The 25,144-nt window shown below is 49.5% G+C and overlaps 1 protein-coding gene across 1 annotated transcript in view; it reads right to left on the bottom strand.

Moving 5' to 3' along the window:
- The window catches only part of XKR6 (XK related 6), a 126,105-nt gene that overhangs the window by 21,593 nt on the left and 79,368 nt on the right, over nt 1-25,144 (bottom strand). The window contains exon 2 of the mRNA XM_084513643.1: nt 205-401. Coding sequence (XP_084369769.1) covers nt 205-401 — 197 coding nt within the window. The remainder of the gene's footprint in view (nt 1-204; nt 402-25,144) is intronic.

The raw sequence follows: 25,144 nt of genomic DNA, 5'->3' as shown, positions 1-25,144 counted from the left end.
CTGTGTGTTTGTTTGTTTTTTTCCTCAGCAGAACGAGCAGAAATGTTACCCAGCAAACGCAGCACGGAGCTGGAAGGAGATTTGTCCAAAGTGGCAGCCCCTTACGCCACGGGTTGTGTAGCACAACATCCATCGGCAGCTGAGCACGGGGGCACGGGGGAAGGCCGGGAGGATGGGGAGGGGAGGACGAGGGGGGCCACTTACATGGTAATGTTTCTGCACGGTTCTTTTGGATCATTATGCAGAGCTGTAGCACCAGTTGAGGGGCGCTCTCGAGGAACGTTTCCAGGAGGCGCAACATATTTACGTCTGCATATTCGTACATCATAGCCCAGTAGAAACGCCGCTGGTGTTCCTTCCGCCTCTGGCTCTGGATCCCCAGGTACATAGTTCGGATATACCTGCAGGAAACAGGAGGAAAAGCTGAGCGTGAGACTTCAGCAGGCAATAAAATCCAAGGGGAGTGGGGCTGTGGGTCAGGGCTATGGGGAGAGGGAGGATGTCTGGGGGAAAGGGAGTCTGGGGTGTCACAGGTTTTTCCACAGCTCTAACGGCATCTCCTGCAGGATCCGAGCACAGCTCTTAAAATGCACAAAATCTTCGACTTGCACCACCCAAATGTGAAGCATGAGGGTAAGAAATGCTCATGAAACACTTGCGCGAGACAACAACCCCTCTGCTTTGTTCTCTTGAGAAGAGGGGAAGCTACTTGACAAATGCTCGCTGTGACACTTGCTGGTGGCTTGACAGATTGTCTAAACCCCTTCAGCACTCTACCAAGGACCTTCCCTCACAGACCCCAGAGACCTGACCCCATTTCATCACAAGTGGAGCAACAGGACAGCACCGTCACCTTCAGCATGTGTGTGACCACAAGGCCACAGCTTGCCACTCATCAGCTACTGAGAGGTTTTGGGCAGCAATGGACTAGAAGGAGGTGATATGTATGGACAGATGCTGCTCTGTTGGTCCTGTTTGCTATCAGATGGGCAAGAGACCTAAAAACCTCACCCTGGGAGCACAGCCTCCCTCGAGAGAACCTCTGGCCAACCTCTAAACAGAAATGATCAAGTCAGGGCAGCACGAGCTGCCCAGATGTCACGAGACTCACAGTGTTTTAAGAAAGTAAGTGTCCTAGCAGGTTCCTTGCTAATTTTTGTTGATATTAATGATTTAATATCATCCCTCTTTTCTTCCTCACTAAGCTTGTGCTCTGAAATTTGGTATGGCAATCATTTCACCTAATGCTGACCCTAAAACTGGCCATGTAAGCTAGTCAACAGAGAGGAACATCCCCTCCCGGCACCATTCACCTGTCCCATCTCAGAAGCCAGCACGAGGGTGGGCTGAAGTGCCTTCTGGAGACACTGGGAAGGGTTTGGCCAAACCGATGAGATCATTGGGGCGAGATTGCACAGCAGGGAGGAGAGGGAGGAAAGGATGCAGGAGCTGAGAGCCCCCATGTCCCCGAGTTGCAGCATGGCACGGGGAGCTGGGAGAGAAGCAGCAGCTCTGCAAGCCCTGCCCTTCCTCAAGCGCCTCGTCCTTCCTCCTGTTCGCTGCTCACAACCACAGAAAATTAAAAAAAAAAAAAGAAAAAAAAAAAAAAACACGAAAGACACAGAGGACGCAAAAAATGCCGCAGGAAAACCACCAGATGGGGCTCGACACTCGAGAAACTGCTACACCAATCGCCCAGGACACTGGTGACAGCGGTGGGACAGCCCCAGCAGAGCCCGAGTGGGGTGGAAGTGCCCGTGGAACCAGCTGCTCTCCCCCTGACACCAGCTCTCCCCCTGCACGCCCGGTGTCCCCGCTCGTCGCCGGCATTTCCCCGAAAATCCCCAGCCCCAAAAGCTGCAGGATGACACAGGAATCCTGCCTTCCCTTCGTATGCGCAAGAAATTAAATAAATGTTGTTTAGCTGGAAAGGCAGCGCTGGGGAGAGTGAGCTGCTGCCCTTGTTGCTCAAGGAGAAAGCAGAGGAAAGGAGCATGCAGCTCGTTTTCATAATGTCAATGACACGGGACTGCCAAAAACAAAGGTGGTAGTGTCCGTAAGGTGCTGCCCACAGGCATTTGGGCAAAGACAGCATCGTCTCTGCCCAGCTTCCTCCAGAGAGACATTCACCCAACCCATCCCGTCACCCTGTGTGGGTATCCGCTCTCCAGGAGCTCCCATTCTTGCTATGACGTGAAGCCTAAAGCTGATAGTTAAGGCACTAATTTCTCATCATCTCAGCCCCAGGCAAGGAGAATTTGTTCCCTTTCACCCTGCAGCAGTCTTATACCCATTTGTACATGGTTACCATGTAAACCCCCAGTCTTCTTTCTTCTGACTCAATAAAAAAAAATAATAAATTTTAAAAAAGGTATTTTTCTCTCAGTCCCTTCTCACAGCTCACTTTTTCTTGACCTCTGCGCTTCCACATTGCTGTCCCCAGCTGTTGATGGTTTTTAAGGCCATGTTTGCTTCTTTGAGGACTACAGGATGGCAGAAGCAAACTATCACGACAACACTGAGTCACTCAAACTGACCAAGAAGAAGCAAACAGAAGGGGCACCGTGTCCTGCAATGATTTCTCTCTGAGCTCTAGGGATTCGCTGCCATCCCACAGTTCAAGCACGAATCTTTCTGGCTGGCCACAGTGGGAGGAGATGCCACCTGTTCATGGAGGTAACACACAGAAAAGGATGTAAAAATGGTGGTGGCCCTGCTTGAGGACCTCCAGAGGTCCCTTCTGGCTTGTGTCGATCTTCTTGACAACTACCACCCCCAGGTCCTTCTCCTCAGGGCTACTCTCAATCCATTCTCCACTCAGCCTGTGTTTGTGCTTGGGATCACCCCAGCCCTGACTCAGGACCTTGCCCTTGGCCTTTTAGAACCTCATGGGGTTCTACAAGAACCTCATGGGGCCCACCTCTCAGGCCTGTGCAGGTCCCTCTGGATGATAGTTGGGGAAACAGAGTCACGGATCACCAAAAGGGCTTTCCTACAATCCTCTAATCAGGTGGAGAGGAGAACCAAGATGTCTCAGTGACCACTCAGGCCTCTGACCACCACAGCACAAACCCAGGAGTGAAGCAGCACTTGGCCTCCTGAATGTCCTCCACACAGGGCAGATGTTTCCTTGATGCCTTAAAGCCCAGCCCTGCCCAATCTGCTCCGTGCTGGAAGACCACCAGGACAAACTTCCACATAGGACTACGACCTCAAGGAGTTCCTTGGCATAATTTTGGCCAGCAAGACATCACCATGTCCCGAATGAACAGCACATGAACAAAACAGCCCCAAGGACCCTTTGCAGCAGAAGTGAGATGAACTTCCCTTTGGTCCTCTCCACCTTCCAGCCTTAACCCACACCCCTCATCTAACACCTCTTGAATTTTACCTCCAGAAAGGAGAGAAGGCTTGGACTTCTGAGCCTGCCAGGATGGCTCTGCTGTCACCAGGAGGTGTATATGGGCTCTGCTCATCAGCCACATCAGGCCAGGACCACAGCCACTTCTTCCACGCGGCCTATGCTGGCAAGCCCCATCTCACCACCAGGAGATCACATACCACATAGTCTTTGGTCCATGCAGAAATACATTGATCTCTCTTTAGCATCCTTCAGCCCCAAATCTGACCAAGAGAGGAAGGGAGGGAGTAAAGACCCACTCCTCCTTGATATCAGCCAGCTGGGGAGTTTTCAGCCAAGAAAATCCTACAGCAGCTGGGAATGGCAGTGTTTCTACCTGGTAAGCTTTCAATACCTAATACATAACTAATTAATCAATATACAATTTCAGCCAGCTTTAACATTGCCAATGCTCAGTCCTCTTTACAAACACATATGCACAGCACTGGTGTAAGCAGTTTTATTGCATTATATCTCTTTCTTCTTTGTGGTATTTTATTTATTTGTTTGAGGGCTTTTTTCCTACTTTTATTAATACTGGTTAAGTGCAGACAAACTCTGAGAAAAAAGAGATCAATGTCATTTCACCTGAAATTTGTTGTTCTCGGTCAAGCCAGTAGCAAACAGGCTTCTATAATTAGACTTTCAAATCCATATTCAGGCCTGATCTTCAATCTTTAGCAACACGATGCTTCCTCTTATGTCAGTGAAAGCCATTCACTGCTCCGTGCTTTTGAAAATCAGGCTAATTTATTTATTTAAGAGCTTAATTTTGGATACAGAAGCCTAACTTTGGGCTCTTTATTGTTTTTTGAATGCTGGCTATTTTTGTATACGAGTGTGTGTGTTTGTGTGTACTCGTGTATTTTTAGTTCTAAGTCCCATCGTGGCTTCAAGAGATAGAACTAATTTGGGGCTGGGGGGGGGGGAGATTGGGATTTTTTCCTTTAAATGCACAAAGGGTTGGCTGTCCCCTTCATTCTGGCAGGGTTCCCAGCATTCCTGTTGGTATAATTACCCTCACGCTTATTTACTATGTGTGCTGCAGCAGCACACAAACCGCGCGGGGCAAAGTCACCGCTGTGCCTGTGCCAAAACTCATTTTTCGAGGAGCCAAAGCCATCAGCTCCAGAAATGTGGTCAAATAATCTTTGGGGAGGACCCCAGGGTGCCACCAGGGGGGAGAAAAGGAGAGGTTCCTGCTATAAAAATTAAAACCGCCCACGGTCCTATGGAAAGGGATGCTACACGTGGATGACAAAGACCACTTAGCAGAAATGTTCAGAGACAGGATTACGGAGTCAGAGCCTCGGTCCGTACCATTAAAAAGAAACCAAAGAGCAGCCTTTGTCCTTGGCCAGCTGGCATCACTTGATTCCACGTGGCTACATCCATGCTGGCTGGCCTTTGCCAAAATTGCCAGAGACTGCGTTGACACTTAAACAGTAGGGACTACTGCAGGATAATGTCTGTGCCTTGGCACGGCGCGGTGTACAGAGGCGGTTCCAAGTACCACCAGCAGAAAGCGCAGGAGGATGCCTCAGGCAACAGGCTGGCTTGAAACGAAGAGGATGCTGGTGTGTAAGAAGGCCGCAGAAGAACGTTTCTAAGACCCTGGGCTGTGTTTTGAGGGAATAACTGTCCTGAGGGCCTCTCCCACACAACCACAAGCTGACCAAGGTCAGGAACCTCACCCTTCATCTATAATAGTCAACGAAAGACGTGGGTCTCATCACTTTTCTTGAGGCCAACTGGCCAAGACTGACCAAAGAAATGGGCTCTGTCATGCCCAAAAAGCAGGTAGCAGCCTTTAGGCTCAGGATTGGGTATGATTGCTGGACCCCGCTCAGTCCTGTACCGTGCTGAGGTTCTGATTATTTGGGACAGCACGAGGACACCTTGACCAACTTAGCAATTATACTACAATTTAGCAGCCTGATGAAGTTATAGTGCCCAGGACCAGGTCTTGAAATTGCCTACAGGTATATGGAAAGATGGAAAGGAATGGGATTGAGGCTACTCAGACCACTTGCAACAACTTCATTTTAGGAACATCTTCTTGACCAAACACAACCAAACCTACTCCTGCTTTCAGAGAAGTTAAGTCTGGCTTAAAAATGAGAGAGCATTTCTGATCTCAGGGGTCATTTTTCAGCACCATAAGAGGGTCATAGACATTAGAGGACTTCTCACCTAGAGGTCAGAAAAGGACTGCTAAGAAAAGAAAAAAAATAACTCTGCTAAGTAGGTTGCAACTTACTCTTGCAGCAACTTAAATGCATGCCCTGTTGGCTTAGTGGGTTTTTCTCATTTCTCTCTAGCCAACTCTCCTCTCCCAGGGCACTACAGGCTCATGGCAATGTCCTAGGTGTTGCAGTAGCAACGCACATTGCGTGGGTGGCCAACATCTCCCTCACCATCTCGCAACACCAGCCTTCTCCCTGGTGCTCACCCCTGGGAGAAGAGGGGCGGGATGGGTTGAGTTATTCAGCTGGTGGCTCCCCCTCCTTCCACCACCTCCGCAGGCACTCCTGCTAGCTCTTGCAAGGGGCCATTATCCTCACGCACCAGAGGGTGTTTGCAGATTAAAAGCCCACTCCTTGGAAGGGAGGAAACGAGGACATGTGTAACTGCTCGGCTGGAAGGCTTGAAGTGGAGGCTGGCTGAACATACCCTTAAAACGAGGTTATGTAAGGCCAGATCTCAGCTGGAGCGAGCTGGCATCCATAGGGCTCTGGCAATTTACACCAGCTGAGGCTTTGGCCCGCTTTTTTAATTTTAATGAATTATTTTCATTCTAACGGATATAAAAGGAATATAAGACGCAGCGCTCAAGCGACAGGGGAGCATGAAAGTAAAATGCTGTCTATTAAAAAAAATCAAAATCAAACTTTCAGTTACCACCACAATTAACGTGCTCAATATCAACATTTGTTAGCGATTTTTTTTTCTTTGTTATATTGTTGCAAGCTAGCAATAAGGATTCACAGATGGATAATTATTGTTCCTAGTTCGAGTATCAAAGTGGTAAGTGCGGACCCCATCCAGGTGCCGACACACCATGGCTTCATCTGGCTGCTTCCACGGCACCAAACTCCCCCAGAACAAGGGGGCTGCATCCAAACCACCTTGGGGAATGGTTCCTGACCTTGGGCTAATCCCCGAAGGATTAGGGACCAGGCTTGGGACCATTGCTAAATTGGGAAATACCACTTGCCATCTCATAAGCAAGGAAGGAGACTTCAAATCTTCCTTGCAGGCCATCCCAACTACACACGACTAACTCTCAGGAATTTGGAGGCCTTCATCAGGGCCCTGATTTTCAGAGCTTTCTGAAGTCTTGCCCCTGTTGACATTTCTTGATGTTGTTTATACCTCAGAAGGAATAAAATGCAGCAAGAAATGTGTTCCTCAAGTATTTCAGTCCTTCTGCCTTGCAATTTCTGCCCTCTTCTGCCTGGTAAACACGTTTCACTGTGCAACTACCCTTTATTTAGATAATCACTTCTATCCGCACCTATTAAGCAATTAATAATCTCCATTCCCTGCCTGCCTTATTTGGGGAGAATGTTGCTAAACACAAAACAAGCTTGTTCTAAGCCTCAGGGATACTTAAAGCACTTCAACGTGGGACATGAGACCATTTATGAGTTCTGTAGATCAGTGTCTTTCTGTAGGACAGTGTCTTTCCTGGGACGCAGAGTTTATCATTATCTTGGCGCTGAACCTGGAACTCCAACATTGGACTCTGTTCACCTTTCAACCCATCACAATATTGCTGTGAGCCAGGAGCGGGCTCAGAAGTCACTCACAACCAGATTACACGACACTATTCCATCAACAAGGCAAGAAAATTTGATATCTTGGCCCATATTAACATATTTTTTTTTTGAGTTAAACTGAGACAAGGCCTGCCTCAACCCATTTTCTAGCATTTTCTAGCACCCAGACATTCCTGTTGGCTTATTATATCTCTTTCCCAGCTTGAAAACTTCTCTCTGAGTAGGATTCTCAACAGCGTTAGCCAAGATCTGTTTCCTTTAAAGCCAAAGGGTCAAGTCAAATCAAACTTTCTGAAACTCCCTAGTCCATGGAGGGGATAACCACCACTTCAGAGAAAATACTTGCCTTCAGGTGATTCATAACCCTACTCTTAAAACACATGCACGAGAGGGGATGATGTTTGAATGCCCATTTATATTAGAAGGTCATTTTGTGGAACTATTCGCAACCACAATATCTAAGTGAAAGAACGGTAGTGCCAGTCTTCTGCCGTGTGAGAGAAACTGTAATCAGTCTGTATTTTGAGCTAGCCCAGAGCTGTTTTAAAACACAGATGGCTTTACTATACACCAGCCATGAGAGATGCAAATGATCTATTTTACAAAACTTACACCGGGGAGGATGCTGTCATAGCGTGACAGAGTAATTTACGTTGGAAGGGAGCTCCAGACATCTCTGGACCAACCTCCCCTCGAAGTAGGGATAACTCCAAAGTTAGAGGAGGTTGGTCATGGCTTTGTGCAGCTGAGAGTTGCAAATCTCCAGGGATGGCCACTCCAGGGCCTCTCTGGGCAACCCCTTCCAGTATTTAACCGCAATCGTTGCAGAAATGATTTTCCTCCCAAGATCATTTTCCCTACTTAAAGAAAGCCTACAAATCAACCCCCTCTTGAAAAGAGTCGATTCCATGCAATAGTTGGAAAGAGGCGATGAAATCACAATGCTGCAGGGTTGTTTTTTGTTGTTTTTTTTTTTTTTTTTTTTTTTTTAGGATCTGGTTCCCACAGCTTTGATATTTGCAGGTTGATTTAACTTGTGGCTGATTATCTGGGGGGGGGGGGGCTCTGGTGCAGACAGCAGGGAGCTGTGATTGATAATTTCAGGGTAATATTCCCAGCTCCTCTGCGATCACTGCTTTGGTTGCGACGCCAGCAGAAGGGGCCATGTACCCACACTGCCTCCTCCAGAAGTGTTCAATTCCCTTTTTACTGGTGGTTTAAGTGGATATTTGGGACTGCGAGACCACACGGCAGAGCTGCAGGTCTGCTTTTCACCCTGCTGCCAGGACCGGGGTTCGTAACCTCCAACAGATACATAGGGCAGAAAAAATAAAATTGCATGCTTAGCTTGGCATACAGCTCTTTTTTTGCAAAAGTAGTCACGACCATATTATGGGGTGTTCATTATGGCCCCAATTCTGCAAGCTGCTTGCCCCCCAACCCAGTTATTCCTTGCCTACATCCCCACGGGCCATGGGGCTCCCTGTGATATCTGTCAGTTTGCAGAATCCCCATTTCCAGATCTTTGCTCAGTAAATCGATAGAGCAGCAGAGAAGAGTTTTGTAGCGGCAGCTACTACACTTTCAGGATGGGCTTGTAAAAAATCTTGTTTATGTTTTGGCTTGTCAATTATTTCACGAGGTGTACAGCCCTAAAACAGAAAAAATGAAAATAAATAATAAAAAAAAAAGGACCTTTTCAGCACCGTGCCATGAAAGTCTCCCAATTTTTATTTTAATGTGGGATGCATCTTCTGTGCTGTGCGAAGGAGCAGGCAGGGCAGCGGGGGCTGCAGGAGAGGGCACCCAAGTGCAGGGTGCTGCCGAGACGCATCACAGCATCTATCACACGTGGGATGGTCTCGCGTCCTAGTGCTGAGCCAAATGCCCTCTGCTGTCACAGATCGTCCCCAAATTAGTTATGAATTCTTAAGCCCCAGTGCCATTCCTATTTTACACAAACTTATTTACTTCAAGTATGCTCCGATACCCGGTGCTATCGCCTCTGGCAAAGCCTTCTGTTTTAAATCAAAGCTGCTAAACAGCTTTATGCAGAAAGAAAGAAGTTGAACTCAGACCGAATTTTCGCTTTGAGAGCATTTGAGCTAACAGGGTTTAATGGCAGGGTCCTTCTTTTGGAAATAAAAGCGGTCCCAATCCAGTAAACCTTACAAGAACGGATGCAAGACCTTGAAAGTAAATGGAGGTCTTTCGAGTGACCTCTTGGCTCCTAGCAAGGGAAGTTTCAGGGCAAACAAAGAGAAATGCCTGCAGGCTCCAAAATTGTGAGTATTCAAGGACGGGATGCTGCAGGGACACATGGGAATAGCCACCTTGCCCTTTCTATAGGATGGGCCACGTTACAGTACTTAACTTGGATGTCTTCAGAGAAGATTTGGCAACCTGTGGACTCACCAGAGCCACTGGAAATCTCTGGAGAAGCTGAGTGTGCTTTGGTTTGGGAACTAAATGAAGACAAGGAGGAGACAAAGACATATCTTTGTCTCCTCACAGCTCTCTGCAAGCCCCCAGGACCCCTTGGTGGAGGATGCAGAGTGGCAGAGAGGAGAGCACTGGCTGTAACTATCTGTGAGCCCCTGGAGGACCTATTTTGGTGCCTTTCTTTTCTATGGGTCTTCAATTTCCTGAAGGATTTAATAAGCCAGTTTTGGGGTAGCGGGTCCAAAGATCTGAACAGAGACAGCAGGTAGCCTGCAGTTTAGACCCTCAAAAACTGATGTGGACCCCAGAACCAAAGGGGACCACTATGGGGTGCTGGTCTCAGTGGTCAGAGGGAAACGTTTTCTGTTCCCAGGCTCTGTCTGCTGGCGAAGGAGAGTCACATCTCCCACTGGGACATCAAGGATATGGATTCTGGGGTGGCATTTACTGAATGTACAGTATTTACTCTTTCCCTGGCCATCCAGGTCAGCGATGGTGAAGTAGGACCTGAAGTCACTCGATAACTTCCCCATGCAGCCACCCAGGGCTGCGTCTTTGTGGAGCTGAAGGGGCCACCCCTGCTGGAGAGGACTGGATCCCCCCAGGGCCAGAAAAATAAATAAAAAATGGTGCTGCTCAGCAGTAACTGAGGATGCCAGGGTCCATCCCAGCCTTGTAAGGGACTGCTTTAGCCCTGAGGCTTGATGCTCAGCAGCACATCCCCAGCTTGTGGATGCCGCAGGGGTCAGCAGCATCCCCGGAGCAGGGCTCCCGACGCGGCGGCACTGCACAAGAGCTGAGGCTGTCGCCTTCGCTTTGCTGTCTGCTGGAGAAAAAAAAGGAGCTAAGATTTGGGTGAGCGCCTGCGAAATCCTGGAAGAACGGCCTCAGATCCCAGCTATTTTTAGTTTCGCAGAAGCTGCGCATACATTAGCAGGGGCCTGCCTTCCTCTCCGGGTGCGCTGGGCTCTGAGAAATCACACGGCGTCCTCCCAGCCTGCCAGGAAAGCGTTTAACCCTTGTTGTTTCTCTGCTGTCAGCCCCATCCACACCTTTGTGTGGACCCTGATGGGGGCCAAAAAGGGGCTGGGAAGGTCTTTATGGCCATTTTGGCTCTAGTCAGGTGGAGGAGGATTTGGAGTCTTGGCCCTGTGGCCCTTATATCATTTGAGGTCAGGTTGGATGGGGCTTTGGGCACCCTGATCTAGTGGAAGGTCTCTGCCCATGGCAGGGGGCTGGAACTAGAGGATCTTTAAGGTCTCTTACAACCCAAACCATGCTATGATTTTATGATTACATCCAGGAGAAGGGGTCTTTGGTTTGACTGTTCCTCTCTGACTCCCACCACCATCAAATCTTGCTGGGAAGCAGCCTGAGAGGGGCAGGGAGTCATTCAGACCATTTGCAGGACCCAAGAGTTGGTGCCTCATCTCCACCCCAACGACCTGTAACGATGGCCAAGCTGGATGCCGCTCATGAAATGCCACAAATTGCACTCACCAGGAGGTGCTTAGCCCTACTCTGACATCTCCTGGCCATGCAATCTGCTGGGGAGCCAGACCTCATCACCACACAGGCTTCTCAAACGCTCAGCGCAGCATCTCCTTCCTCCCACCAGCGGTGCCCCTGCTGCTCTAGACGTGTCCCACCAGGAAAACCATAAAGGGGATGAAGCCGGGGATGGGCAGAGGTGAGAGATGACAAGTGCTGAAATACACGATGCTATTGAAGGTGCGGTTAACAGCAAATGATGGTGTTTATTTCTTCTCTGCTTCCTTCAGGAGCAGAGGAAAAGCAGTGCCCGCGTGAGGTGCACGCAGCCCATCTCTGCACGTCACACCCACGGCGCCTGCCAGCTCCGCTGCCCGTGCACTTTAACATTTCCCAGCTCTTTAATATTCATCACCTCTGCCGCTTTGTGTTACTCATCAGCTATTCCTGGCCAGAGGAAATGTGCCGGCGGGTTGTGAAGCGTGTACGCGCTCTGCTCTTTAAGGGGGCTGCGAGTACAACTGCAGGCTTGCAACCACGCACGCACGTGCACGCACGTCCCAGGGCTTCAGAGGGGTGGCTATGAGGGAATCAAACGAAACCCATCACCCCCTTGAAGCAACTGGGGGGCTTTTCCAAGGCTGCAGAGATGTGGTGAGGCATCAAGAGAGGAGACATGGCACTTTTCAGGAGGTGCAGCAGCCCTTAACTCAGCGTGTTTGTGCTGAGCCCTGCAGAAACGCCCCTTTCCCTTTTGGCATGCTTAGGAAGTTGGCAGGAGCATCATTCCCTGCCCCACCTGCAGTGATGTTAGGGGTCTCCTCCCATTCCTGGGATAAACCACGGGCATCCCAGCAGCTTGCCTGCTTGCAGCACTAATTCCAGCTGCTGGGGGCTCAGTGGCTCCCAGGAAGGATGTAATGCTGCAGCACAGCAAGCTGAGCAACGCAGGAGCCGATGGGTGGCTGCACTTGCAGCTGTTGCCTTTAATAAGCAGCTCCTAATTAAGACTGGCTCTAAAAAACAGGGCAGAGAGGGCTACCTTCAAGTGGTCACGTTCAGGTGAGGAAACAGGCGTGGTATGGCACGGTATTGCCCTAATTTCTCTCTTTCCTTTTTTCTTACTAATTTAAAAGGAGCTTTTTGCTCGGAGCTTCAGAGAAGTGAAGGCACCTGAGCACGGCTCCTCTCCTCCACCCTGTGGGCACAGCCGAGCCTTCTCGCTGCAGAGCACGCATGCTGGAGGACAGTTTGTCCGAGCGACACAAACACAGGAGCTTTCTACCAGCGGGTCAAGTGACTTTCCCCAAGCTCCTGGGGAAATTTGGGTGCTGAGGGGGGTGTTCCTCAGTCTGGGAGGTCCTCGTCTCCCTGCCCCTGCTGGACTGGCTCCTCATCTCCTTCGGGATGCACAAGGTGAGCGCCTGGCACTGATGCAAATAAAGCCTTTCCGTCTCACACCCGTCCTTTCGACCTCCTGCTACTCAAAATGCTTCACCAGCCCAGTCGAATGCCTCTCGCATGCCTGATAGAGCCGACGCAGCTGCCCCGTGCCGTGTGGGGGGATGTTTGCATTAACATTGACTATCGTGAACGCTTAGACGAGATATCTGCCAGCAGCACCAATAAATTGCTGAACGCATTGATCTAGATGTGACTCAGGAGTCACCACTGAATAATCCCTTCAGGCACCTTCCTCCCAGGCTGAGTTGCTGCTCTCATCAGCAAAGCAGTTGAGGTCCCTTCCATCTTGTGATTCTCCAGAGGCTGGCCAGCTCAAATGACACGTGGGGGCTATTGATCCCTGTAATGAATGAATGGATTTTCCCCTCCTGTGCTCACGCACACACGTGGAATAATTCAGTCCCTCCATCATTTACTGCCCAAGCACCTCTCCAAAGTGCAAACGCCACCTTTTCCTGCCGGCGTTGCACCCAGCCTCCAAAACCCTGATTTTGGCTCCTCTCTTCTCTCCTGCCTCCTCTGATCTTGTCTCCTGGAGGCAGAATTTAACCTTGTGCGGCGATGTAAGGATCCTAGGCAGTAAGGACATGAAAGGTTTCCTCCCAAGAAGGAAGGCGTGTGGCCAAAGCGGCTGGGTGAGCTCAGGCTGTGTCGGATGCTGCAGATTTGGCTGGGTCAGCCGGTGTGGGGATGGGCCTGGCAGAGCTTCCAGCCCTCCAAGGATCTGCTCTGAAACAGGAGCAGGGCGGGTGTCCTGGCCATGGAGGAGCTGAAGGAAACACAGCCAGGGGTTTTGCAGTTATGGGTCAGAGCAAACACACTGTATGCTTTGGGGTCGGCTGAGAAGGAAAGGGATGTCAGGTCGCCCTCTCCCTCTAAAAGTTAAGCCCTGACTGGTTAAAAAGATGCAGCTTTACTTGATGCTAAGCATGTCAGTCCAGAAAGTAAATCCCCCAAATCCCAGTCTAAAACTTCAGGCACCCAAGTCCCCAAGGTGAGTCAAACTACAGCCACAGGAGGACCTGCCCAGCACTGGTGACAGGTCTTGGCCACCAAGAGGTTTGTAATTTCCTCATTTTCTTGTGGGTTCAAACCCCTTTTTGTTGGTTCAAGTCCCTTCTTGTGGGTTCAAAACCCTGCTTGTGGGTTCATGTCCCTTCCCGTGGGTTCAAGTCCCTTCTTATGGGCTCAAACCTTTGCTAGGCTTAAAGGAAAGCTTTGACCTTGGCCATCAACATCATGGATGAACCCATTAACCGCCCAAGGAGAAGAGGCTCTCAGATTCCTACTCTGGGGCTGCTGTGCAGGATATCTAACACCTAAACATCCCCCGAGACTCGGAAGCATGTCAGGAAGACTCTCATCTGCTGGTTTGAAGGGTGGCCAGGAGGCAGAGGAGGCTCGATTCCCCGCAGCCAGAAACGCTTCTTCAGTGCTGTGGAGTGGCCGAGTGCCCTCGATGATCTTGCGGTCTCTTCCAACCTAGAAATTCTGTGATTCTGTGATTCTGTGAACATGATCTCACCTGGACACCCTGTTGGAAAAGGGGATGCTGCAGGCTTGAGTCCTCCCCAGGCTGCGGAGGTAACTGAGCCTCCATCTTCTACCCTCTGCCCCTTGAGGTGACACCGATCCTGTGCCTTATAAAGTGGCTTCATGGACGAATCCCCGAATGGGATTTCCTTTCTTACTTCAGCTGCGTAAAATTAGGAAAGCTAATTTGAGCCCATCAGCTCCGTTCCATCTTTTATCAACAGAGAGCTTTCCAGAAGGCCCTTCGACCCATTCCAAAATAAGTGTCTGCTACACCTCCTACAGATTTTCTGCCTCCTTCCCTTGACTACAGCAGGGTCCTGAAAACTAGCAGAGATTTGATGGCTGATACCAGATGTCTCCCATCTCCTTGGCATCACTTTGTTATCAGATCTCTCACCTCCTCACCATGATTTTGATAAGCCAAAAATCATGAGGCCTCACTTGCAGTGGATACACATATTTCCCCAGGGAAAAGACGGAGGGAACAAGGAGAAGGGGGCAGTGCTAACAGGTCGGGAAGGATTTTTCCATGGGAAGTAATGTCCTCAGTAAAACTGAGGGTATTTCCCTATGATAGCTAGGTAGGAGCTCCCAGCACTGCCTGGGAGATTTACTGATCCAGCCAACTCTTAACCCAGAAATATTATCTTCTGGGGAGCAAAGAAGATGGCACACTTCATGAATGTCCAGAACAGCTCCTGTCCCATGTCTTCTGGGTCCCTCCTCAAGCTTCAGCCTAACAAGGGGGTCTTGCCTTCCAGTAAAAGCCCCGTGGAGGACAACCCCATGCATAATGCCCCAGCTGGCTCCTCCAAGGCCCTGAAGAAGCTGGAGAGCATCAGGTAGGACACCAGGCAGACAGAAGACCCGTGCCCTTCTGGACGTGCAGTGAGGGCAGCACTGGGATACCCACAGCCTTGAAGGTGTTGGATGCCGAGGTGGGGACAAGGAAACAGAGACCCTGGAGCTCACCCTTGCGGGGGAATCTCTACCAGGAGAGGTCCCCAAGACGGACAAGCCAACTCCACCCTGCCACAGACAAGGAAGCAGGCTCCCCTCCTCCCCCTGCCAGCAGTTTCTCCGTCCACCCTTTGCCACCAGGGCATCTCCAAGTTTATTCACCTCCAGCACGGAGCTCTTGTCCCTCCCTGGCTCCTGCTGCCCACTGCAATCACCAGCTGCAAGAAACCCTCGCCGAGAGACGGGCAGCAGAGCCTGCACGTCCCTGCAAGCCACAGCTACCCGGCCCTTCTGTCCTCGCATCCCCTGGGGCTGCCAGTCCTCCTGTCACCAGCGATGCCCTCTGACAAAGATGTCACCGCGGAGCGCTTGCAAAAGAGAAGCCGCATGCAAAGCAGGCTTTGCAGCTCGCTGCTCTGCTCTGGGTAGGTCTGTAGGCAGCAGGGAGTGGGATTTGGGCACGCTGCACCTCTCTGAACAGCTTTGTTCCTTACAGCAGCAGGGAAGGTCGGGCTGGGAGGCGTGAAGGAGCAGGACGGCAGGCACACGGCGGGGCCAAGATGTTGTACACAAAGCTCTGGTATTTCTTCAGCCCTCTCGTTTCCTTTTTGGGGACCAGCAATCAGTTTTATAGGAAGCCCAAATCCTATTCAGATTAATTCCACACACCTGGTTATTCAACTCTTCCACCCCATCAATCTCCAAAAATGTTATCCAGATCCTCTTCTCCCCTCCCACCCAGGCAGTCCTTCTGCCCACCGTTTTATAGATGCTTTCCTCTACAAATGGGTAAAGCAGCTTGTCTCTGGCTGCACTGCAGGGTTGAGAGACCTGGGCACAGGACCCGGGAGTCCTGGCTCCTAGGTATCACTGTTATTTATATTACAGCAATGCTAAAAGGCTTCTGCTGAGATCAGAGTTTGATTGTACCGAGGCCGGTTCATACAAATAGCAAGAGACAGTTCTTGCCCTAAAGGATTTACAATCTAAACTGACAAGGACGGAGACACAGCAAAGGAAAGGATGTGTTATTAACAGCAGGGGACCGAGGCACTGAGAGATGCAATAAATTGTCTGCGGTCACAGAGGGAGCTTGTGGAAAGAGCCAAAACCTGACCCTTGGCTCCCCACCGACGCTGTCTTGTCTCAGCCCAAGGTGCACGTCAGGAAATCAGGTGAGGTCTTGACCCAAAAACCCCAGCATGTCCAGAAAGGAGGAGAAAACCCCCCTCTGCCACCACCACCCCCAGAATCATTATCATCCCGTGTCACTTGGCTTTGTTTCTCCCAGACAGGTCCCCTCTGAGCCCTGTTAGAGGGGTCTGGGTGACAGCGGTGTCGCTGCCCATGGGGTTTTGCTGGGGCTCAGCACCACTCATCCCTTTGCCGTGGGCTTCCTTCTCTTCTCCAGCACTAGGAAAAGAAAGCTCTGCAGTGGCTGGAAGCTGCTGATGCCTCTTACCGCGGTGGATGCTACAGGAAAACAAAGCTTTGCTAGAGCATCTGGCTGCAGTAAAGCTGATAAATGGCTCCACACTCCCCAAATGTTCATTCCTTTTCTCCTGGTTTCCGAGGCAATTTTCTACGCCCAGGAGAAGAGGACATGGGGAGGCTCAATCGGGCTCTGACACAACCTGAGCTCTGGACAGGCTTGGCTTTCTGCAGCCCCACCAAGACAGCCTGCAAGCACTGGGGATCCTGCACAGGCACTCAACTGAGAAATGGCCATCGAGATTTAGTTGCTCAGATCTGGCCCAAACCAACCAGTCCTCCCCAGAGATCTCCTGGATAAAGCTTGGGAGCAAGGATGAGTCGGGCACTATTACCATCAAGGAACATATTTAGCCACCCTGCTTCAAGGGAGGAGAGATGATCTGGATAGATGCAACCAGCCCACGCCAGTTGGCCTCGGGGCCAGGGAATTTCACTTATGAGGAGGGAGTATAGCCTTTTGGCTGCATGAAAACCTGAAAACCCAGTTTTTTATGGTTTTCCCCTTCGTAAAAGGCATTTTTCATCAAAACGACAGAACAGGGTTGATTGCTGGTGGTGGGAGATGGGAACAGGACCGTGACTCCTCAGCTGACTCGGGACCAAAAAAAGTGTGGATACAGAGACTGCCTCCCCCCACGATTCCACTCAGTACAAGGTGGACCCCCTGCCCTTCCATTGCACATGTCTAGAAAAGAAATTTCTAAAAAAATAAATTTCTCAGAAGTCCAAATGCTCCGGTTAGGTCCCTTGGTCACAAATCACTCCTGTACCTGGGGAAAAGCAGGAGAGCCCAAATGCAGCCTTCATAAACCAGGCCAAGTCCTTCTGCGGGCTGGGAAGGAAGATGAAGATGAAATAATATTTCCTTAGGGAAATCTACCTGAAAAGGTGGGTTTCTGAGGTCACTTGCCTCATCAGCTTCGCTAGGTTGGGCACAATTTATTCAGCTTTTGATGTAGGACCGCACCACACCCCTCATGGCTATGCCCCAGCATCCCTGGCCCTTTCCCTAGATTTTGGGGTCATTATTACACCTTTTTCTACTCTGAAGCAGTAATAACAAGTCACACCTTATGCCCAAGGGTCCAACTCTCCACCACACACAGCAATAATGTAGGAAACATCCCTCCTCTAGGGAACCTCCTCTGGCAGGGGGGTTGGACCCGATGAGCCCTTGAGGTCCCTTCCAACCCCCTACAGTTCTGTGATTCTGCGATATTTGGTCATTTACAAAACCCATTTTCCTGAGATCATCCTGCCTCCGCTGGGCCATAGCTCCATCCCATTGCGTAACAGCCCTCCTCTCCCTGCTGCCCCAAAATCCGCGCTGGATTAAAACTGGTTACGGCACCAATAAATAGCTTCCTGCTGTGCCTGCTCCCAGCAGCTGCACGTAAGCCTTCGTACGCAGCCACGGCAACGGGGAATTCAGATGATTTGTCTCATTTCATCTCTCCCCCCCCCCGCCCCTTGCAGCACGCCGTTGCGGGAGCAAACATTGCCATGAATTATTCGTGCCAAACCGTGGAGTCCCCGCACGCTCCCTCCTTTACACGGTGTTTACGGAGCAGGAGCATCAGGTGAGGAACGAGCAGTTTCTCCTGGCATTTTTGGAGCCAAGAAAAGGGAATTTTTTTATTTTATTTTATTTTATTTTTTATTTTTTTCTCAGCTCTCATTTCCTTCTCACCACAGCCTGCTTATTTGCTCAAAGAAATTCATGCATCATACTCCTGAGGCATCCTTTCAGTAAAACTCCAGTGCAAACCAAATGAAGGCAACACAGCTTTTCTTCATGGCCAAGGTCTTTTAAGGGCTTGTTCCATGTTCTAGTGGTGTCACCAAAGCCTGGCAATGCCACTCAAAGGCCCGTGATTTGAATCAAGTGCTTTCCTCCACGGCTGTGAAAACTGCAGCGCCTTCACCCATTCGACTGAGTAATGGGAGTGTTTCTGCAAGCTTGCCATGATAATTTAAAATCAATGTTACTTTTGTATCCCATTAGAAGTTTGGCTATAAGAAATGAACGCTTTAGTAAATCATATAATGCTCTGCAAAAACAACGCCGCACATTCAACTGTAGCACTGCGAGGTTGGGTTGGCTTTCAATAAAAAAAATAATAATACAATGGATCTGTGTATTGTAATTCAGAATTCAAAAGTAATTTACTTTTGTAGCACGTCAGACCTTTCTCTCCTACTCCAAGGGAAACCCATGGGGGAAGGAACCAACGAAGGGTCTAAAAGAGACGAGCTGCAGGGGGTTAGGGTGGCCTGCTGGTTACAAGGTACAGTGGAGAAACCAATTCATCCTCCTGTCCCTCAGGAATGATGCTCAAACCCTCTGAAAACCAAAAGCTCTATGTCCCATGGCAAGCGATCTGGGCTTACCAGGATGGCTTTCTGTCCATTTTCCCACCAGTGAGCAGAAATTGCAGAACCTATTGGTTACCTTCAATAAAAAGCTTGCTTAAAAAATACACACTGAGATAAAAAAAATACCTGTCTCTGATTTAAATTGCTCCAGCCATTCAAAGGCAAGGTGTTTCATGCTGTCCAGACCTCCAGATTACCCAGCCCAGCTCTTTATATGCACACTACCAAAAAAAAATATAAAAATAGGGATTAGGCTGGGCCTTCATCTCCTCTCTCAATGATGCCTGCTTTCAGCCCTTGCTGTCAGCAGTCCCCTCCCTCCATCAGAGGAATCAAAGGCAAAACCAGCTCCAACAGGACAAATAATAAAAGCGCCGGCTCCTCGCTCTGGAGCCACGAGTCATTAGGAAGTTCCTGCCTCCCTCCCGGTTGTGCGCTAATGAGCAGAGGGAATGGCTCTGTTCTGCGTTGGGGAGAGATGAAACCAGCCCATCGGTGCCTTTGAGAGGAAAGCTGCTCCCCTCCCAGGCTCTGCAAACCTTTATCACAACCGGCGTGGGCAGCCTGAGACGAAGGATGGGGAGAGGGGAGAGCGGCTGCTGGCCGGATCCTGTGGGGATGCCTGGTTGCAGAAAGCCCCTCCGATCAGTGCCCGCTGCCCCTCGCTTACTCCAGCGTGTTTCCCATCCAGGTGGGAATTTGAAGAGCAAAATGGATTTGGGATGCACCCAAGGATGCACACTGCAACCTGCTAATGGACAAGGGAGGGCGGACCTAGACCCATGAACCTCTCCAGCGGTGTGGCGAGCACGGAGATCCCAGATCCCCTGGGGACAGATCTGGTTGGCCTTCCTCAGCTTGGTGGGGCTTGTAAAATAGGGGCAAGAAGGTAAAATTGAGATAGGTGGGACAGAAAGACCATGTGCACACCTGTAAAACTGTCTTCTACCTGTTGGCCCCCTATTCCCCGTATGTGCCAGACGCACCCCACCCCTGTAAATCCCTCATCAGCTGCTTCTGGAGCAGGAACCAGAAGACCACCATGGCCACAAGTAAAGCCCTTCCCACAAAAACTTTCCCAATGCAGGTGTTTTCCACCTAAGACATTACGGCATCTTCCCTCGGGGGAAGGTAAGCAGCTCTGCTGTCAAATGTGGAGAAGGCTATAGAGTGAAAAATGAAAATTTCCTTGCCCCATTCTCTATCATCCCTGATCAGCGAGAGTCTGCCTGCGCTTGGGGCGCAACGTCCAAGACAATCACGGCTGACAGTGCCTTCAAGGGACGCTGTCAAAGAGTTTTAGGCTCACTGTTTGTCAAAGGAAAGCCTTCGCGACCAACTGTGTGGGAAGGAGCACCTCTGTGGGCAACTGGTGAGGCTTCACCCCTGGTTCCCACCACTCAGCACCACTGTGGGATGAGGCCACCACCCTTGAAGGTGAGTGTTGGGTCAAAGGGGCAGTAGGAGAGGTTGGGTGAGGGGTCGGGCAAGGAGGAGGGAGAGGAAAGTTCTCATCAGGTGGGTGGTGAAGATGCTGCAGCACAACCAGCCCTGCGAGATGCCCTTCTCTTCTCCTTCTGGTCCGTATCCTTCTACAGGTTTGGATACTGCTGGTGACCAGCATGACACAAGATGTTGAAACCTTGGGTTTGTGGTGAATGGACGGGCACTAGGTCACCCGTGTCCCCAGCATCAGACCCTGGCGTCTACCAGACACCCTCAGCAGTCGAGAGAGAACAAGGGGCAGCCAGAGAGGGCAACTGCTCTCAGGAAATCAGCCACCTGCCCTGAGTCATCGTCTCTCTGGGGTGAGGAGTGTAAAGGCGAGGTGGGCACCCAAAAATCATGGGCAGAACAGCAGTGGTGGCTGCCAGGGGTGGAGGATCCATCCAGGTGGCAGCTGGGGACCTGATACCCGTGTGTCCATCTGCACCAGTAACACAAGGTGCCCTTCACGTTCAACATGAAAAAAAATAAGTTGTGTGTTGTTTTTGTTTGTTTGTTTGTTTTTGTTTTTGTTTTTGTTTTTGTTTTTTTACAGTGAGAGCCATCTGATGTGTTTCAGAGATCTGCTTTAGGCTGAGATGAGTTATGGGTTTAATTATAAATTATATAGCTCATTTCGAAGCATCTCCATTGCCAGCACACCAAGTCAGGTGCGGTAAATCTCATCCTTCTGGTCCAACCATCCTCCTATTTAGAAATTGTCTATATATTCACCCGTTTCCATTTTCTGACACTAGACTGTTGCCTCACGTTCATCTTTCCCAGGAGTTCACCCACAATGACTCTGGAATTAATATTTTAAGAGTTTGTTGGTTTCTTTGTTTGCTTTTAAATTTATAAGCACCACACTAGGCTGTGTATACCAAGGAAATTGTCCCAAGGTTCATATATATGTACCAACCTATATACATACATATCCATGACTTATTTGTTCATTATCTTTGTATATACATGTATCTGTATGACTGTATTTAAGTACCCAGCATGTATAAATATATATATATATATATATAAAATGTATACGTTATATATGTATACATTATACAGTATATATACTTATATATGTGGTATATATAAATGAATAAAATTTATGACATTTTAAAGAATAAACAGTATTTGTATATATGCCATACATATGACCATATTATTGTATTTTTACCCATTTATACTTCTATAAAACAACTTTCTGCTGGTGAGCCAGGTCAAACCAGGAACTGGTGTAAATATGGGAAATCAACTTTAAGGTCAAGCTGGAAGAAATAGGTGCATATTTTGAAGATTTTGTGTAAAAGGCACTTAGAATGATTTGGGAAAAGGTCTTTTTAAGATCCTATGAAATGTTATGTCCTGGCAAAAGTGTTCTTCCTGATTGTATTTCACTTTTTCAGCTTCATATGAAGTGTACATCAGCAGTAGCAGTGTCTGAGATGACCTGTCAGTGAATCATGTGTTATCATGGTAAAACATTCTTTAAAAATACAATAAGAAATGCACAACTATCACTTAATACAGCTTGAATCATCATTTCAGGTAAGGCAGAGGGTTTCTCCCTGGTGATCCAAGGAGGCAGCAAGGCCCCGGTACCCCCTGCTGCAGTCACAGAATAGGAGAAAAGCTTCTTTATCCAGCTCCTGCCCCACATGGAGGCACCAAGAGACCATGGCCAAGCTCTTGCTGTCCTTCCCATGTCCCCACACCCTCTGAGGTGTTGCAAGAGCCCAGCTCTGCTCACCCCAGCACCTTTTTTCCTGCACCCCGCTGGTGCCCTGTCTGCCTGCGGTGTCAGGCCCAGCCATAGACGGCGGGGATGGACCGAGTCTCCTCACAGCACTGTTGGCAACCGGGGTCACATCGTGGCTCTCGGGCACCAAATGAGCACAGAAATGACTAGTTTGACTTTATATGAGGTCACACCTCGATTACTGTGCTCAGTTTTGGGCCCCTCACTACCAGAAGGACATGGAGGCCCTGGAGCGTGTCCAGAGAAGGGCCTGGAGCACAAGTCCTGTGAGGAGCGGCTGAGGGCACTGGGGGTGTTTGGTCTGGAGAAGAGGAGGCTCAGGGCAGACCTAATTGCTCTCTGCAAGTGCCTGAAAGGGAGGTGTGGGGAGCTGGGGTCAGCCTCTTCTCACAGGTAACCAGAGATAGGACCAGAGGGAATGGCCCCGCAGAGGAGAGAGGCACAGCCAGCACACAGCCCCCAGGCTGTCCTGGAGAATCACTAAAGCAAGCAGTAGCGATTGGTGAGCTACTCGTAAGCTGGGCGTCTTCAACCCTGCTAAAAGCTTTGCCTGTAGTGCTGAAGGAGCGGCTTGCGATAAATATATATATATATTAAAAATATCTGCTCTGACAAGCGTGAAGCTGGGGAGCAGGGAGGGAGGGGAGGAGGCAAGGCGGGTAGGAATCATAAATCAAAGTGTTTCGCTGCTCCTAATTAAATCCACCAACCTGTTTGTAAGAAAACCCCACTGGGTCAATAGGAAGAGACAGGGATGGGAAGCTGCCACCACCTCATGGCCTCTGAATACGGTGGCCTCGGTGCCTTTAGACTTTGTTTTCAGCTTCAGGATGCCACCAACCATCTGTGCCAGCCAGGGAAATGGGAGGAGGAAGAGCAAACACAGTTCAAAGTGTTGTAGGCTGTCAGGGAGAGGTGGAAACCAACCCACTGAACCACGACCTCTTCAGCCTGGTGGCTACACCAGCTTTCTGCAATTGTCCCAGCCCAGAAATGGGTCAGGGGAGTAAAATCGGAGGAAAGGGAGGACTCAGAAAGGAAGGAGGCAAACCAGGAGTCACGCTACTGCCTCACTGTCCAGGATGCTGTGTGCCCTTGTGGTCCCCACTCACCTCCAAGAGGATGAAACAGAACCAGGAAAGGTTCAGAGAAGGGTGATGAAGGTGGTCAAAGGGATTGAGCCATTAAAAGCCACCACATGGGACAAAACTCTTCAACCCAGAAAAGGGACAAGTGGCGTGATGCAAGATTAACAGCTTTAAAATCACAAGTGGTCTGCAGTGAAAGGTTTTGCCAGCAGGAGCATCGTATGCCATGGTTAGGCGCCAGTTCAAAACTACCAAAGGGGGGATCCCAATTTTATTTTATTTTTTATTTTTTACCCAGCGCAGTTACACTGGGCAACTCCTTCTCATGGGATACTCTGGCTGCAAACTTTAAAAAAAAAAACGAACAGACAAATTCAGCCACGGAGGAAAATTCTGTCAGTGGTTATTAAGATAACAGCACCACATCTGGCGCAGGGAGGAGCCTCCTGGGAAGCAGCAGCGTGTGCTCGCCCTGCTCCTCCACCACCCTGCGATCGCTCAGCCTGCGCCTGATGGACTTCAAAGCTGGCTGGCCCAGCACAGCTGTTCTTTTTTTTTGCAAACCCAACCTTGGCTCACATCAAATCCCCTGAAATTTCTCTGCAAAATCCTCCCCGAGATTGAGTTAGCATCTTCACGGCAGCCTCGGCTGAACCCATTGCTTGTGATTGCCAAGAGGGTTCTTCCCATCACCGAAATCTTGGGTAGGGATGGCTTTGTCCTGGCTTTACCCTGTGTCCCTGTTCCCTACCTAAAGCCCCTGACCTGTTCAGGGAGAAGCTGTGTGTCCCCATCCCATCTTTCTTCTGCTCACAAATGCCACTGCACCCACTCGATGCATGCCGGTTCCACCTCATGGGTGGGAGGTGGGCAGGAGGCATCAAAGCCCCGTTCTCCAAACTATTCATCAGGAACTGTGGCAGCTGGCCCCAAACCTCATAAATAACCTACAACCCTTTCCACTCCCCGCCTTGCACATTGGTTACTGCATAGATTAGGGGGTCCTTATCGGATGCAAATGCTTTTCTATTTCTATTTCCTATTGATTTCAAGTAGAAATCTGATCTGTTGGAATGAAAGGAGGGGGGTGAAAGAGCAAGCTCTGGAGAAGCACGCTTAATTTACCCCTACTCAGCAGTCGCCAGACGAACGAAACCCTGTGAAATTTCCCCAGGCTCGTTAAAGTGCTGTGTTAGTGCGAAATATTGCTGTGAGGTGGGCGAAGTGAGTGTGACAATTAAATACTTAATAAATGACTGTTTGGCGTTTGTTTCTTCACAGACGCACAAATTGGGAGGTGGTGTTAGGAGGGCAGCAAGGAGCTGGTGTGATTGTAGGGTTTGCCACTCGAGAGTTTTGTCAGAGCCCCATCTCGGGTTTTGGTTGCCAGCAAGCAATCCGGCCTTGACTCACACATGCAAATAATGGAAAAAAAAAAAAAATCACGGTCCCTGTTGGTGATCTGTTCCCTTTTCTACCAGCCCACACTGTTCAAAGCCGTGAATCTCCTTTCTGGTTGGAATTTGAGTGACACCACTTGCCAAACACAGGATTTCAGCCAGCGATTTTGTCTCTTACATCAGAACATGATGAGCGGGAGTTGCGAGTGGTGCCCGCTCACCAAGTGGCTGCGCTTTCACAAATCAGAAGTTCACCCACCGGAGCAGTTCTGACTTGGGAGACAGGAGCCATGGGAACCATTGTTAGCATTTCACAGTAGAGCGGGTTCATATTTTTTAATCAACATTTGCATGCTTTAAATTCATTTCTATTTTATTTTTATACTTCTCCTTTCTTCTCTTCTTTTCTGAGGACAAAAAGGAAGAGAAAAGAGAACTTTTTAATTAAACTTTTGAAGCAAAAT

The sequence above is a fragment of the Aythya ferina genome (assembly GCF_964211825.1).
Source record: "Aythya ferina genome assembly, chromosome: 3".
NCBI lineage: Eukaryota > Metazoa > Chordata > Aves > Anseriformes > Anatidae > Aythya > Aythya ferina.
Note: the sequence above shows the minus strand (reverse complement) of the source record. Positions and strands in the feature narration are given on the sequence as shown.